The following is a 13,784-nucleotide window of genomic DNA, read 5'->3' on the forward strand; positions in this document are numbered from 1 at the left end:
TTGAATAAGAATGACTATATTTATATTCATCTTATTCTAAGTAATGTATCTTGGATTTTCATATCGTCACTTGTTGTAATGTGTATGGAGGTTAGGTAGGAATAAGGAGTGATATTTCTTTTCTTTTTTTTTGAGATTCTGTCTCATTAAAAAAAAAAAAAAAAAAGGCTAGAGTGCAGTTGTGCAATCTGGCTCGCTGCAAGCTCCGCCTCCCGGGTTCATGCCATTCTCCTGCCTCAGCCTCCTGAGGAGCTGGCACTATGGGTGCTCATCACCATGCCCGGCTAATTTTTTGTACTTTTAGTAGAGACGGGATTTCACCGTGTTAGCCACTCAATCTCCTGACCTCGTGATCTGCCCACCTTGGCCTCTCAAAGTGTTGGGATTACAGGCGTGAGCCACCGCACCTGGCACGGAGTGATATTTCCTAACTTTACATACATTTTTTTTTTTTCTTGAGACAGTTTCACTCTATTGCACAGGCTGGAGCTCAGTGGTGCAATCATGGCTCACTGCAGCCTCGACTTACTGGGCTCAAGCAATCCTCCCGAGTAGCTGGGACTACAGGCACAGGCCATCATGCCTAGCTCATTTTTGTATTTTTGGTAGAGACAGGGTTTCGCCATGTTGCCCAGGATGCTTAACTCCTGGATTCAAGCAATCTGCCTACTTCTGCCTCCCAAAGTGCTGGGATTATAGGTGTGAGCTACGGCAACCGGCCTTTACAGAAACTTTTAAAAATAAAGTTCCACTGCTGCCTCCGAGGCGCCTTAGTCTACTCCCTCCCAACGATTGAGGCCCTTATGGCCTATGGTCTTCGAAGATTATCAGCACTGGGACCCTGGACCCAGACCAGTTCCTACTCCTCTTGAAACACTTGGGGACTTAAAGCAACTAAAGGTACATCTGTTGGCTTTGATCGGTTGACCAGGAAACATCTTAACACTTGTGTCTATGGTGAAATAACTTCACTTTATAAAAATTTGAAGCAATGTATTAATAAGTGAATGGCTAATAACGCTGACAACAAAATTTCTTTGCCTGAGAGCAGTGTTACAAAGGATAATCTTGTGGAAAAAACTCTCTCTTAGCCCTTATCTAAAATGTCAATGGGTACAAACAGCTAAGAAATACGCTAACAGATTGAAATGGTAGAAAAGCAACTGAATTTATGCCAGATGCTGAAACACAGCTTCGCCATTTCCAGACTCCTATAAGAGAAAGTTTCGTACAGACACTTATTAAAAGACTAGAAAAACTACACAGATATGCGAGCTGGCAAAAGAGGTTATCAGTTTTATAATTAGGCCATCAATATATTTCTTAAGCTTTCAAAATTTAAAACTCAGCTTTAAAATACAATATATATGCATAAAGATGTCCAATTAAGCAAATTATTCCATTTACTCTACCAATATCATTTTATTGACATTACCTTTCTTTTTTTGTGGCAAACTTTCACAAGCAGGACTTCCAGGGTAACAGAATTTTGTTCATTTTCTGAGTTTTGTGATGGCTTATCTAAATAGAAAATCAGTATTTTAAAATATATTTTAAAAATATATGAACACAGTATTCATTTTGCTAATAAGTCAGGGAACTTCAAACAGAGATTTCCCATAATAAGACTTCTCAAAAGTTCACTAATTTGTTTTTCCTCAAATCAGTTCCAAACTTACAGCAAACTCTTTAAAAGCCTTTATATATAGTGTAAATAAACCATTCACAAAACAAATATAATTACTGTCCTATATGCTGTAATTTTTTTTTCCATTAGATATAGGTTTTGCTCTGTTGCCCAAGGTACAGTGCAGTGGCACAATCACAGCTCACTGCAATCACAAGCTCCTGGGATCAAGTGATCCTCACACATCAGTACGGCAGCCTCCTGAGTACCTGGGATTACAGGCGTGAGCCACCATGCCCAGGTTGTAAGTATAAAAATTTTTCACTGGCCAGACATAGTGGCTCATGCCTGTAATCCCAACACTTTGGGAGGCCAAGGAAAGAATATCACTTAAGGCCAAGAGTTCAAGACCAGCCTGCCCAACACAGAGACCTCGTCTCTACAAAATGTCAAAAAATTAGCTGGGTGTGGTGGGTGTCATGTGCCTGTAGTCCTAGCTACCTCAGAGGCTAAGGTAGAAGGATCTCTTGAGCCAAGGAGTTCAAGGCTGCAGTGAGCTATGATCCTGTCACTGCCCTCTAGTCTGGGCGAAAGAGTCAGATCCTGTCTCTAAAAAACATCTATACATTTCTATTTTATATATATATATATATTATATGTATATTATATATATATTATATATAAAATATATATATATTATATATAAAAAATATATATAAATATATATATATAAATAAATATATATATATAATATACATATAATATATATATATAATATATATTATATATATATTTCCTAATTCCTTTTTTCTTTTTGAGACAGAGACTCACTCTTTCACCCAGGCTGGAGTGCAGTAGGGGGATCTTGGCACACTGCAACCTCTGCCTCCCGGGTTAAAGTGATCCTCCCACCTCAGCCTCCCGAGTAGCTGGGACTACAGATGTGCACCACGACACCCAGCTGATTTTTTAAATTTTTAGTAGAGATGGGGTTTCACCATGTTGGCTATGCTGGTCTTGAACTCCTGACCCCACCCGCCTTGGCCTCCCAAAGTGCTGGGATTACAGGCGTGAGCCACCACACCTGGCCATATTTACTGAATATTTCTAATTTGAAGATTTAATATTTTTGTTTGTTTTTCAGACAAGCATCTGGTTATGTTGCCCAGGCTGGTCTCAAACTTCTGGGCTCAAGTGATCCTCCCATTTTAGCCTCCTAAGTAGCTCAGACTACAGGCACATGCAACTGGGCTGGCTTGAAGATTTAACATTTATAATATGCTGCTAGTCAAAAGTAATTTTGACAAATACAGTTAAACCTTCTTGGCAAAAAGCATAAATGAAAACAGTTGCAGGAGGGCCGGGTGTGGTGGCTCACGCCTGTAATCCCAGCACTTAGGGAGGTCGAGGCAGGTGGATCACCTGAGGCCGGGAGTTTGAGACCAGCCTGACCAACACGGAGAAACCCCGTCTCTACTAAAAATACAAAATCAGCCAGGCATGGTGGTGCACGCCTGTAATGTCAGCTACTTGGGAGGCTGAGACAGGAGAACTGCTTGAACTGGGGGTGGCAGGCAGAGGTTGCAGTGAGCCGAGATCATGCCATTGCACGCCAGCCTGGGCAACAAGAGCGAAGCTCCATCTCCCAAAAAAAAAAAAAAAAAAAAAGTTGCAGGAGACAACCACATTCAAAAATAAGCATCTTCAATTTTTTTCTTCTCCTAAAATCTACTAGAAAAATTATTAAGATAACATTTGAATTAAATTAGTTACTATTATACATGTTTCATTATGAATGCATAGAGACACTAAACTAAAAAGTTCTTGATCTGACCAAGACTTGTGGCCAAAAGGATAAAAAATGGATTTCAAAAAACATTAAACATTATAAAACGTAGAGATAGAGCTATTTTTAGACGCTTTCCCCAGAATTTCTCTACAGTTTAAATGGGATAACAAAAATCAAGATATTATTTACTATCTAGAAGAGTATCTTGGCTTACAAAAAATTTAGGGGTGTTAATTTTGAATACCATAGTCTATATTCTCTAGTATATTAACTAACAAAGGCTTTACAAATTAAGGTTCTAAAGCAGTCCTCCATAACTTGTTTTTAAAGTCCCAAAGGTATTAACAGTTCAAAACTGAATATCTAATCACTAATTCATCAAATAGCTTCAACAACATCCAGAACTATTATAATAGATGAATCCATGAACATACAAAATAAAATTTTTGTTCTAAGGCATTGGGCAACACATTTTTTTCTTTCTTTACTTTTTTTTTTTTCTTGAGAGATGAGTCTTGCTCTGAGGCCAAGGCTAGAGTGCAATGGAACATTCTTGACTCACTGCAACCTCCGCCTCCTGGGTTAAAGCAGTTCTCCCTGCCTCAGCCTCCCGAGTAGCTGGGACTACAGGCACACGCCACCAAGCCCAAGTAATTTTTTTTTTTTTCTTGAGTCAGTCTCACTCGGTTGCCCAGGCTGGAGTGCAGTGGCACCATCTCGGCTCACTGCAGCCTGCACCTCCCAGGTTCAAGCACTTCTCATGATTCAATCTCCAGAGTAGCTGGGATTATGGGACGAAACACCATTCCCAGCTAATTTTGTTATTTTCAGTAGAGATGGGGCTTCACCATGTTGGCCAGGCTGGCCTCAAACTCGCTACCTCAGGTGATCTACCTGCCTCGGCCTCCCAAAGTGCTGGGATTACAGGCGTGAGCCACTGTGCCCGGCTGGCAACACTTTTTTTCTACTTAAAAACATTCTTATTGGGGGTGTGTGTGTAAAACACATTTGATCAGTTTCTTCGGAAGTTGCATGCAGGATAAAAACACTTTAATACAGCAAAAAATAGTCCAATGTCTAAATGCAGTAACAAAAATATTTGCCAAACAATACTCACCATGAAAATAGTACCCAAATAATCTTTGTGTATTTATTCTAAGAAGCAGTTTCAAGTAGTAATTGCCAAACAAAAGCTTTCATTTAAAAACAAAAGAGGCCGGATGCAGTGGCTCATGCCTGTAATCCTAGCCCTTTGGGAGGCTGAGGTGAGAGGATCGCTTGAGCCCAGGAGGCTGCAATGAAGCAAGACTGCTCACTGCACTCCAGCATGGGTGACAGAGCAAGACTCTGTCTAAAAAATAATTGATAGTAAGAAAATAAGAAAAAATCACATTTTAATAATTAAAAATTTTTTTTGCTTGTTTAGAGAGAGGGTCCCACTATGTTGCCCAGGCTCTATTCAAACTCCTGGGCTCAAGCAATCCTCCCAGCTCAGCCTCCTCAGTAGCTGGAAATACAGGCAAGCATCACTGCTCCTGGTACATTTTAGAGAACTTGATGTTGGTTTTCTATCCTGGTTTCTTAAAAATATTATTGAAAACAAAAAAGGTACAAATAAACCTTGGATGGAAAAGAAACACGATATATCTACTTCCAACTTCTCCTAGTTTCAAAGTTATAATAGAAATTATTTTCGACATAGGCGTGGTGGCTCACGCCTATAATCCCAGCACTTTGGGAGGCCAAGGTGGGCGAATCACTTGAGGCCAGGAGTTTGAGACCAGACTGGCCAACATGGTGAAATGAAATCCTGTCTCTATTAAAAATATAAAAATTAGGGGCCGGGCTAGGTGGCTCATGCCTATTGAAATCCCAGCACTCTGGGAGGCCGAGGCGGGCAAATCACCTGAGATCGGGAGTTCAAGAGACCAACCTGACCAACATGGAGAAACCCCATCTCTACTAAAAATACAAAAAATTAGCCGGGCATGGTGGCGCATGCCTGTAATACCAGCTACTCTGGAGGCTGAGGCAAGAGAATTGCTTGAACCCGGGAGGTAGAGGTTGTGGTGAGCCGAGACTGCGCCATCGCACTCCAGCCTGGGCAACAAGAGCGAAACTCCGTCTCAGAAAAAGAAAAAAAAAAATTAACTAGTGTGGTGGCACCCGCCTGTAATCCCAGCTACTTGGGAGGCTGAGGCATGAGAATCACCTGAACCTGGAGGCAGAGGCCGCAGTGATCTGAGATCAAACCACCACACTCTAGCCTGGGTGACAGAGGAATTATTTTCTGGAAACAGAGATATCAACAGAGTTCACTATCTCTTTTACTTCAATATCAAGAAAAATAAAGTAAATCTCAGCAATTGTTGAACTTTATATATTTTGCCAAGTAGATAGGAAAAAAGCTTAATATGACTACTTTCCAAAAATTTCAGTGATGGATAAACTATGTGTTCTACACAGGTCCCTGAGAACAAAGGGCTAATGAATGTATAAAATTCAAATTATACGCTTCTGAAGAATTAAAGTCTAAACACATCAGAAGTACCATAGAAGACAAAATACGATGACTAGAAATAAGGACTCTAAGCAGACCATTACAAATAATTTAAGGAAAACAAAAACCATAATGGTACTCAGGTTACCTCTATATAAAAAAAAGACCATATCTAAGGTAAAAACTAGAAGTTACATTAGCTGCTAATACAAATACGAGATTTCAAATTTCTTACATAAAAACCCTAAGTAGGGCCAGTCTCAGTGGCTCACACCTGTAATCCCAGCACTTTGGGAGACTGAGGTGAGAGGATCACTTGAGACCAGGAGTTTGAGACCAGTCTGGGAAATGTAGTGAGATTCCATCTTAACAAAAAAAATTTTTTTTAATTAGCCAGGCATGGTGGGGATGCCTGTAGTTCCAGCTACTCAGGAGGCTGAGGCAGGAGGATCACTTGAGCCCAGGAGTTGATCACACCACTGCACTCCAGCCTGGGCGACATAAGCAAGACCCCGTCTAAAAACAAACAAACAAACAAACCAACCCCAAAGAGTCATTAAAAAATGGTTATATTAGAGCATTTTGACAATTGGCCAATTGGCAAGGTTGTCTTTTTTTTTTTTTTTTTTTTTTTTTGAGACGGAGTCTCGCTCTGTCACCCAGGCTGGAGTGCAGTGGCGCAATCTCGGCTCACTGCAACCTCCACCTCCTGGGTTCACGCCATTCTCCTGCCTCAGCCTCCCAAGTAGCTGGAACTACAGGCACCCGCCACCATGCCTGGCTAATTTTTTGTATTTTTAGTAGAGACGGGGTTTCACCGTGTTAGCCAGGATGGTCTCGATCGCCTGACCTCGTGATCCTCCTGCCTCGGCCTCCCAAAGTGCTGGGATTACAGGCATGAGCCACCGCGCCCAGCCAAGGTTGTCTTTTTGTCCTTTTTAGACAGTGACTCACTCTGTCACTCAGGCTGGAGTACAGTGGTGTGATCTTCGCTCACTGCAGCCTCAACCTCCAAGACTCAAGCAATCCTCCCACCTCAGCCTCCTGAGTAGCTGAGACTACAGAATAGCTAGGATTATGGGCATGTGCCACTGTGCCCAGCTAATCTTTTTTTACTTCTTACAGATAGGTTCTATGTTGCCCAGGCAAGCCTCAAGCAATTCTTCCATCTCAGCCTCCCAAGGTATTGACATTATAGCTGTGAGCCACCATGCCCAGCCTAATATTTGGGATTTTTTGGAGACAGGGTCTCACTCTCTTGCCCAGCCTGGAGTAGAGTTGTGCAATCATAGCTCACTGTAACCTTGAATTCCTGAGCTTATGCAATCCTGCCATCTTGAACTTCCAAGTACCTAGAACTACAGGACATACCACCATACCTGGCTAATTTTTGTAGAGATGGGGTCTTTGTTGCCCAGGCTGGTCTTGAACTCCTGGCCTCAGGTCATCTTCCCGCCTCAGCCTCCCAAAATGCTGAGATTACAGACATGAGCCACCATGCCAGGCCTCATTTTCAATCTTTGTTTCTTACTGAACGATACCAAGACAACCAACCTGGCATGTTTCTAATAATGGTTTTATTCCATTGTATAATAAAAAGATATACCATATACACAGACTTATGATGGATAAGCTGATAAGTAATTTTCCCTTTTTTTTTTTTTTTTTTGAGATGGAGTCTCGCTCTGTCGCCCAGGCTGGAGTGCAGTAACGCAATCTCGGCTCACTGCAACCTCCGACTCCCAGGTTCAAGCGATTTTTCTGCCTAAGTCTCCCAAGTAACTGGGACTACAGGCACCCACCACCACACCCGGCTAATGTTTATATTTTTAGTACAGATGGGGTTTTACCATATTGGCCAGGCTGGTCTTGAACTCCTGACCTCATGATACACCCGCCTCAGCCTACCAAAATGTTGGGATTACAGGCGTGAGCCAATGTGCCCGGCCGTATTTTTCCATTTTTAAAACAACTCTAATTCTTTCCAGCATGCTTCGAGCTTTTACTGGAGTAATATACTATATAATTTCCTTTGAATAATATCTAAAATAGGCCGGGCACGGTGGCTCACGCTTGTAATCCCAGCACTTTGGGAGGCCGAGGCGGGCGGATCACGAGGTCAGGAGATCGAGACCACGGTGAAACCCCGTCTCTACTAAAAATACAAAAAAATTAGCCGGGCGTGGTGGCGGGCGCCTGTAGTCCCAGCTACTGGGAGAGGCTGAGGCAGGAGAATGGCATGAACCTGAGAAGGCGGAGCTTGCAGTGAGCCGAGATTGCGCCACTGCACTCCAGCCTGGGTGACAGAGCGAGACTCCGTCTCAAAAAAAATAATAATAATAATAATATCTAAAATATTAATATATGCCACTGGTAATAGTGGTTATTTCAGTTGTTTTACTGTGTTTTTTTAAAACATGATGCAGTATCATTAATTCAAAATGTTTATGCATAAAAGGTTCTACTGAGGAGATTCTTTACCTACTGAAGTTCTAAGACAATTTGTTAAAATCTTCATCATTAGCCAGGCGTGCTGGCTCACAAGGTCAGGAGTTCAAGACCAGCCTGGCTAGCATGGTGAGACCCTGTCTCTACTAAAAATACAAAAAATTAGCCAGGCATGGGGCACGTGCCTGTAATCCCAGCTACTCAGGAGGCTGAGGCAGGAGAATCGCTAGAACCCGGGAGGCGGAAGTTGCAGTGAGCTGAGATCACACCATTGCACTCCAGCCTGGACGACAGAGCAAGACTCTGTCCACCCCCCCTGCCCCCGCAAAAAAAATTTCATCATTAGCCTTCATAACTTAAAGCTCAAAAACATCAGAATCAACACCTTTTCCATTAAACATAATTTTATAAATTTACACTCAGAAGCCCCACTTTTTTTACATTCGCAAAGGTATCTTGCTATTAAAATGCCACTTTATTTACTTTTAAGTACATACCATTTTTGTGGAAGAAACCAGTAAATGTAAGCTGCAAATGAGCTGACAAGCTAAAAAAAAAAAAGGAAATATTTTATCATTTTAATGCTCTGTAGTAAAATAACCTAGACTTTAAAACATAACATTGAAATCAAAGTTACTTCAGCTAATTTATAAATATTTGTACTCAATTGTTATTCAGGCCCATGACTCTATGCTTTCCCTGTTAAATATGACATCCAAAAGTGTGTCTATACACCTAACAAAAAATAAACAACAAAAAACCCCTCACAACTCACAAAAAATAAAAACAAAACCACAAAAACACCAGAGCATGGCAGAAAAAATCAGACCACCAAGTTAGAGGCCAGGTAATTTACTGTGTTTTAGTGTTCTACCTATAAAATGACAGCAGGTATGCCTTCCTACCTTTTTTTGTTTTGTTTTAATGAAGGCTTTAGTCAATGACTTCATCAAAAGGAAATTTTGAAAAGGGTAGCTAAATCCATGCAAAAAAATTTGAGTATTTTGAAGCTATGGAAATTCAACCTTCCCAATAAATGATACAGAACCATTACTTTATACTTCAAATAGCAATGAAATACACAATTACAAATCTGGTATAGATCTATAATTTACTGTTTCAATATATTATTTTCACTGTTAGTTTTAGAAGCTGGGGAAAAGAAAGCATGAACTAGAACTAGTGCTCCTTCTATTTTCACAAATATCTATTAACAATATAAAAAAACTGTAAGGATGGGATAAAATAAACAAGCATCAATAAGCTTTTGAAGTACCTTTAAACTGCAAAACAGAACACAGTTGTTGATCAGGAGACATTCATAACTTTCCTGAGCATAGTTTCCATAGTGTGACATGTACAGACACCAGATTATGGAGGGCTATACAGAACAGATGGTGGGGAAAGGAAAGCAGTACTGATCCCTTACTTAAGGCATTTACTAATGAAATAGTTGCTGGGCACTAAGGACTAGTAAAGGGCATATATATATATTTTTAAATGATGGTGACAATCTAGCCATTTTTATAGTCAGATGGGAACAGTTACAGAAGGACATTGTGGCAAGACTAAGGAGCAAGTAATGACTGGAAATAAGGACATATTATGAAGAGGTTAGCCTTATAAATTTGACCAGGACTCCTCTTTTTCTTTTTTTTGAGATGAAGTTTCGCTCTTCTCGCCCAGGTAGGAGTGCAATGGCGCAATCTGGGCTCACTGCAACCTCCGCCTCCCAAGTTCAAGCGATTCTCCTGCCTCAGCCTCCCAAGTAGCTGGGATTATAGGTGTGAGCCACCGAGCCCGGCTGGATTCCTCTTTTTCTAAGATAAATAAGAGGCCAACAAGTAAGACATTTCCATGGAAGATGGGGGGATATCTCTATCTACTTAGTGAAGTAGGCCATGAAACTGTCTGCTAAAAAAACTACAGCGTGGGCCAGGCGCAGTGGCTCACGTCTGTAATCCTGACACTTTGGGAGGCCGAGACGGGATCACCAGGTCAGGAGTTTGAGACCAGCCTGGCCAATATGGTGAAACTCCGTCTCTACTAAAAATACAAAAATTAGCTGGGTGTGGTGGCACATGGCTGTAGTCTCAGCTACTCAGGAGGCTGAGGCAGGAGAATCGCCTGAACCTGGGAGGCAGAGGTTACAGTGAGCCAAGATTGCGCCATTGCGCTCCAGCCTGGGCGACGGGGAGACTCCATCTCAAAAAAAAAAAAAAACCTACAGAGTTGGGACTTTGAAGGGCATTTCTAGAACAGTGGTACAGAAAGTATGCTAGGGGCCGGGTGTGGTGGCTCACAACTGTAATCCCAGCATTTTGGGAGGCCAAGGCAGGAGGATCATGAGATCAGAAGATGGAGACCATCCTGGCTAACACGGTGAAACCCAATCTCTACTAAAAATACAAATATTAGCCAGGCATGGTGGCGTGTGCCTGTAGTCCCAGCTACTCGGGAGGCTGAGGCAGGAGAATCACTCAAGCCCATGAGGCGGAGGTTGCAGTGAGCCGAGACTGCATCACTACACTCCAGCCTGGGCAACAGAGCAAGATTCCATCTCAAAAAAACAAAAAACAAACAACAAAAAAGTATGCTATCAGTAGAGGACAAAATTATTATGGAAGAGTAGAATTATAAGCGTCCAAGCAGAGTTAGAAAGCATAGGGCCGGCGCTTATGGCCATACCACCCTGAACGTGTCAAATCTTGGAAGCTAAGCAGGGTCGGGCCTGGTTGGTACTTGGATGGGAGAAAGCAAAAATATAAAGTTAAAACTAAGAACGGCCGGGAGCAGTGGCTCACGCCTGTAATCCCAGCACTTTGGGAGGCCAAGGCGGGTGGATCATGAGATCAGGAGTTCAAGACCAGCCTGGCCAAGATGGTGAAACCCCATCTCTACTAAAAATACAAAAAAAAAAAATGCCAGGCGCAGTGGCAGGCGCCTGTAATCCCAGCTACTCGGGAGGCTGAGGCAGGAGAATCTCTTGAACTCAGAGGGTGGAGGAATCACTTGAACTCAGAGGGTGGAGGTGGGCCAAGATCGCGCCACTGCACTCCAGCATGGGCGACAGAGTGAGACTCCGTCTCAAAAAAAAAAAAAACCTAAGAACCACCACCACAACTTAAGTATCAGCCGGGCGTGGTGGCTCATGCCTGTAATCCTAGCACTTGGGAGATGAGGCGGGATGACAGATGAGGTGGGTGGATCACGAAGACAGGAGATCAAGACCATCCTGGCTAACACGGTGAAACCCTGTCTCTACTAAAATTAGCCAGGCATCGTGGCATGCGCCTGTAGTCCCAGCTACTCGGGAGGCTGAGGCATTTGAACCCAGGAGGTGGAGGTTGCAGTGAGCCAAGATTGCGCCACTGCACTCCAGCCTGGGTGACAGAGTGAGACTCTTGTCTCCAAAAAAAAAAAAAAAAAATCGTATACAATAGGAGTCTTAAAAACCTATTCTGTATAAGCAATTCATATATTATAAACATTTTTACATGAATCAGATAATTTCTACATGCTATTTTACTAAAAAGACAGCATTATCCTAGAAAAAGTTCCATAAATACTACCTTACGTAGCAGAATTAGCTAAAACCCAAAACATAAGTGAAAGAGGAATATTCTACAATTCTCACATTAGAAGATAATCCACCAGTCACAACACATCTATCCTACTCTTTGTTGCTTCAATTAAACCTACATACTAAGACCAGATTAACTTTCATAAGAATCTACTTCTTATCTATCATTTCTTTGTGCACATCTACTGAGACCCCAACTACCAAATCTTTTGTCTAACTGCTGAAATGGTTCTCATTTCTTGTTCTACGAAAGCCCTACATATGAAAATAGAATAGAATTTATAGAGTCAGAAAATCCAAGTTTGAATTCTGGTGCCACTTATTCACTGTGGTCTGTTATCTATAAAATGAGGATATTTTCTCTCACAAAGAGTGTGAGGCTTAAGATTTTGTTTTTTTGCTTTCAGACACAGTCTCGTTGTGTCACCCTGACTGGTGTGTAGTGGCACAATCTAGGCTCACTGCAACCTCCAACTTCCAGGCTCAAATGATCCTCCCACCTCAGCCTCCAAGAGTAGCTGAGACTACAGGCATGCACCATCACGCCTGGCTAATTTTTGCATGTTTGCAGAGTCAGGGTTTTGCCATGTTGCCCAGGCTGGTCTCAAACTCCTGAGATCAAGAGATCCACCTGCCTCAGCCTCCCCAAGTGCTGGGATTACAGGTGTGAGCCACTGCACCTGGCCAGTTTAAGGTTTTAATTCAATTATTTTTTTTCTTTTAGAGACAGGGTCTCGCTATGTTGCCCAGGCTGGTAATGAACTCCTGGGTGCAAGTGATCATCCCACCTCAGCCTCCCGAAGTGCTGCAATTATAGGCATGAGCCACTGTGCCCAGTCAGGCTTGCAGAAAGTAATAAAGTATCCAGTAAAATACTCTCTCCCTCTTCTACAAAGACCCTAAACCCAACCAATCAAGAGCTAAATGACTTTATCCCTTTACGAGCACTCCTATTTACCACTTTTTAGTCACTATTTTTCCATATACATCTTTTTCTTAGTGTCCCTAGCACCTAGCAGTGTCTTACAGAAAATCACCCAACAAATTTTTTTCATAAGATAATGTCCTCCTAGAGTAATACAAATTTAAAGGTCAGGAATCATGGCCCATTACATTGCAGTACTATTAGTATTATTTACATTATTTTTCTGAGAAGTGTGAGGGTAAGCTCCAACTCTGAAATGCCGGAAAGATCTTACATTTATTTACCCCAGAGAATATTTTAAATCAGTGTTACTTAAAATGTTGTCTACACACTGAGGTCATTAGGAAAAATGTTACCATTCTACAACAACTCAAGAAATTGAGAATAATACTAACACACTGAAAATTAACAAACAAAATGATCTTTCACCACAGGTGATTTGAGACAGTTTTAAATGGTACCTTATACCTTACATAGGATAGCCTGTATAACCAGCTTTTTTTTTGGTTTTGTTTTGTTTTTCTGAGACAGAGTCTCACTGTAGCCCAGGCTGGAGTGCAGTGGCACGATCTCAGCTCACCACAACCTCCGCCACCTGGGTTCAAGCAATTCTCCTGCCTCAGTCTCTGAGTAGCTGGGATTACAGGTGCCCGCCACCATGCCAGGTTAATTTTCCTATTTTTAGTAGAGATGAGGTTTCACCATGTTGGCCAGGCTGGTCTAGAACTCCTGACCTCAGGTGATCCACCCGCCTCGGCCTCCCAGTGCTGAGATTACAGGTATGAGTACTGTGCCCAGCCAACCAGCCATTATTATACTAGTGTTTCTTTGTGAGAAAGAATTTTTTTTTTTTTTTTTTTTGAGACGGAGTCTCACTCTGTCACCCAGGCTGGAGTTCAATGGCGTGATCTC

General features: G+C 42.0%; 1 protein-coding gene across 1 annotated transcript in view; it reads right to left on the bottom strand.

Annotated features, from left to right (window-relative positions):
- Positions 1-682: 682 nt before the first annotated feature.
- SUZ12 (SUZ12 polycomb repressive complex 2 subunit) overlaps positions 683-13,784 on the bottom strand; it is a 36,605-nt gene continuing 23,503 nt past the window's right edge. The window contains exons 7-8 of the mRNA XM_030799777.1: positions 8,862-8,911; positions 683-1,521 (exon numbers count right to left, since the gene is read on the bottom strand). Coding sequence (XP_030655637.1) covers positions 1,418-1,521; positions 8,862-8,911 — 154 coding nt within the window. The 3' untranslated portion in view covers positions 683-1,417. The remainder of the gene's footprint in view (positions 1,522-8,861; positions 8,912-13,784) is intronic.

Source organism: Nomascus leucogenys, chromosome 19, assembly GCF_006542625.1.
Source record: "Nomascus leucogenys isolate Asia chromosome 19, Asia_NLE_v1, whole genome shotgun sequence".
Taxonomy (NCBI): domain Eukaryota; kingdom Metazoa; phylum Chordata; class Mammalia; order Primates; family Hylobatidae; genus Nomascus; species Nomascus leucogenys.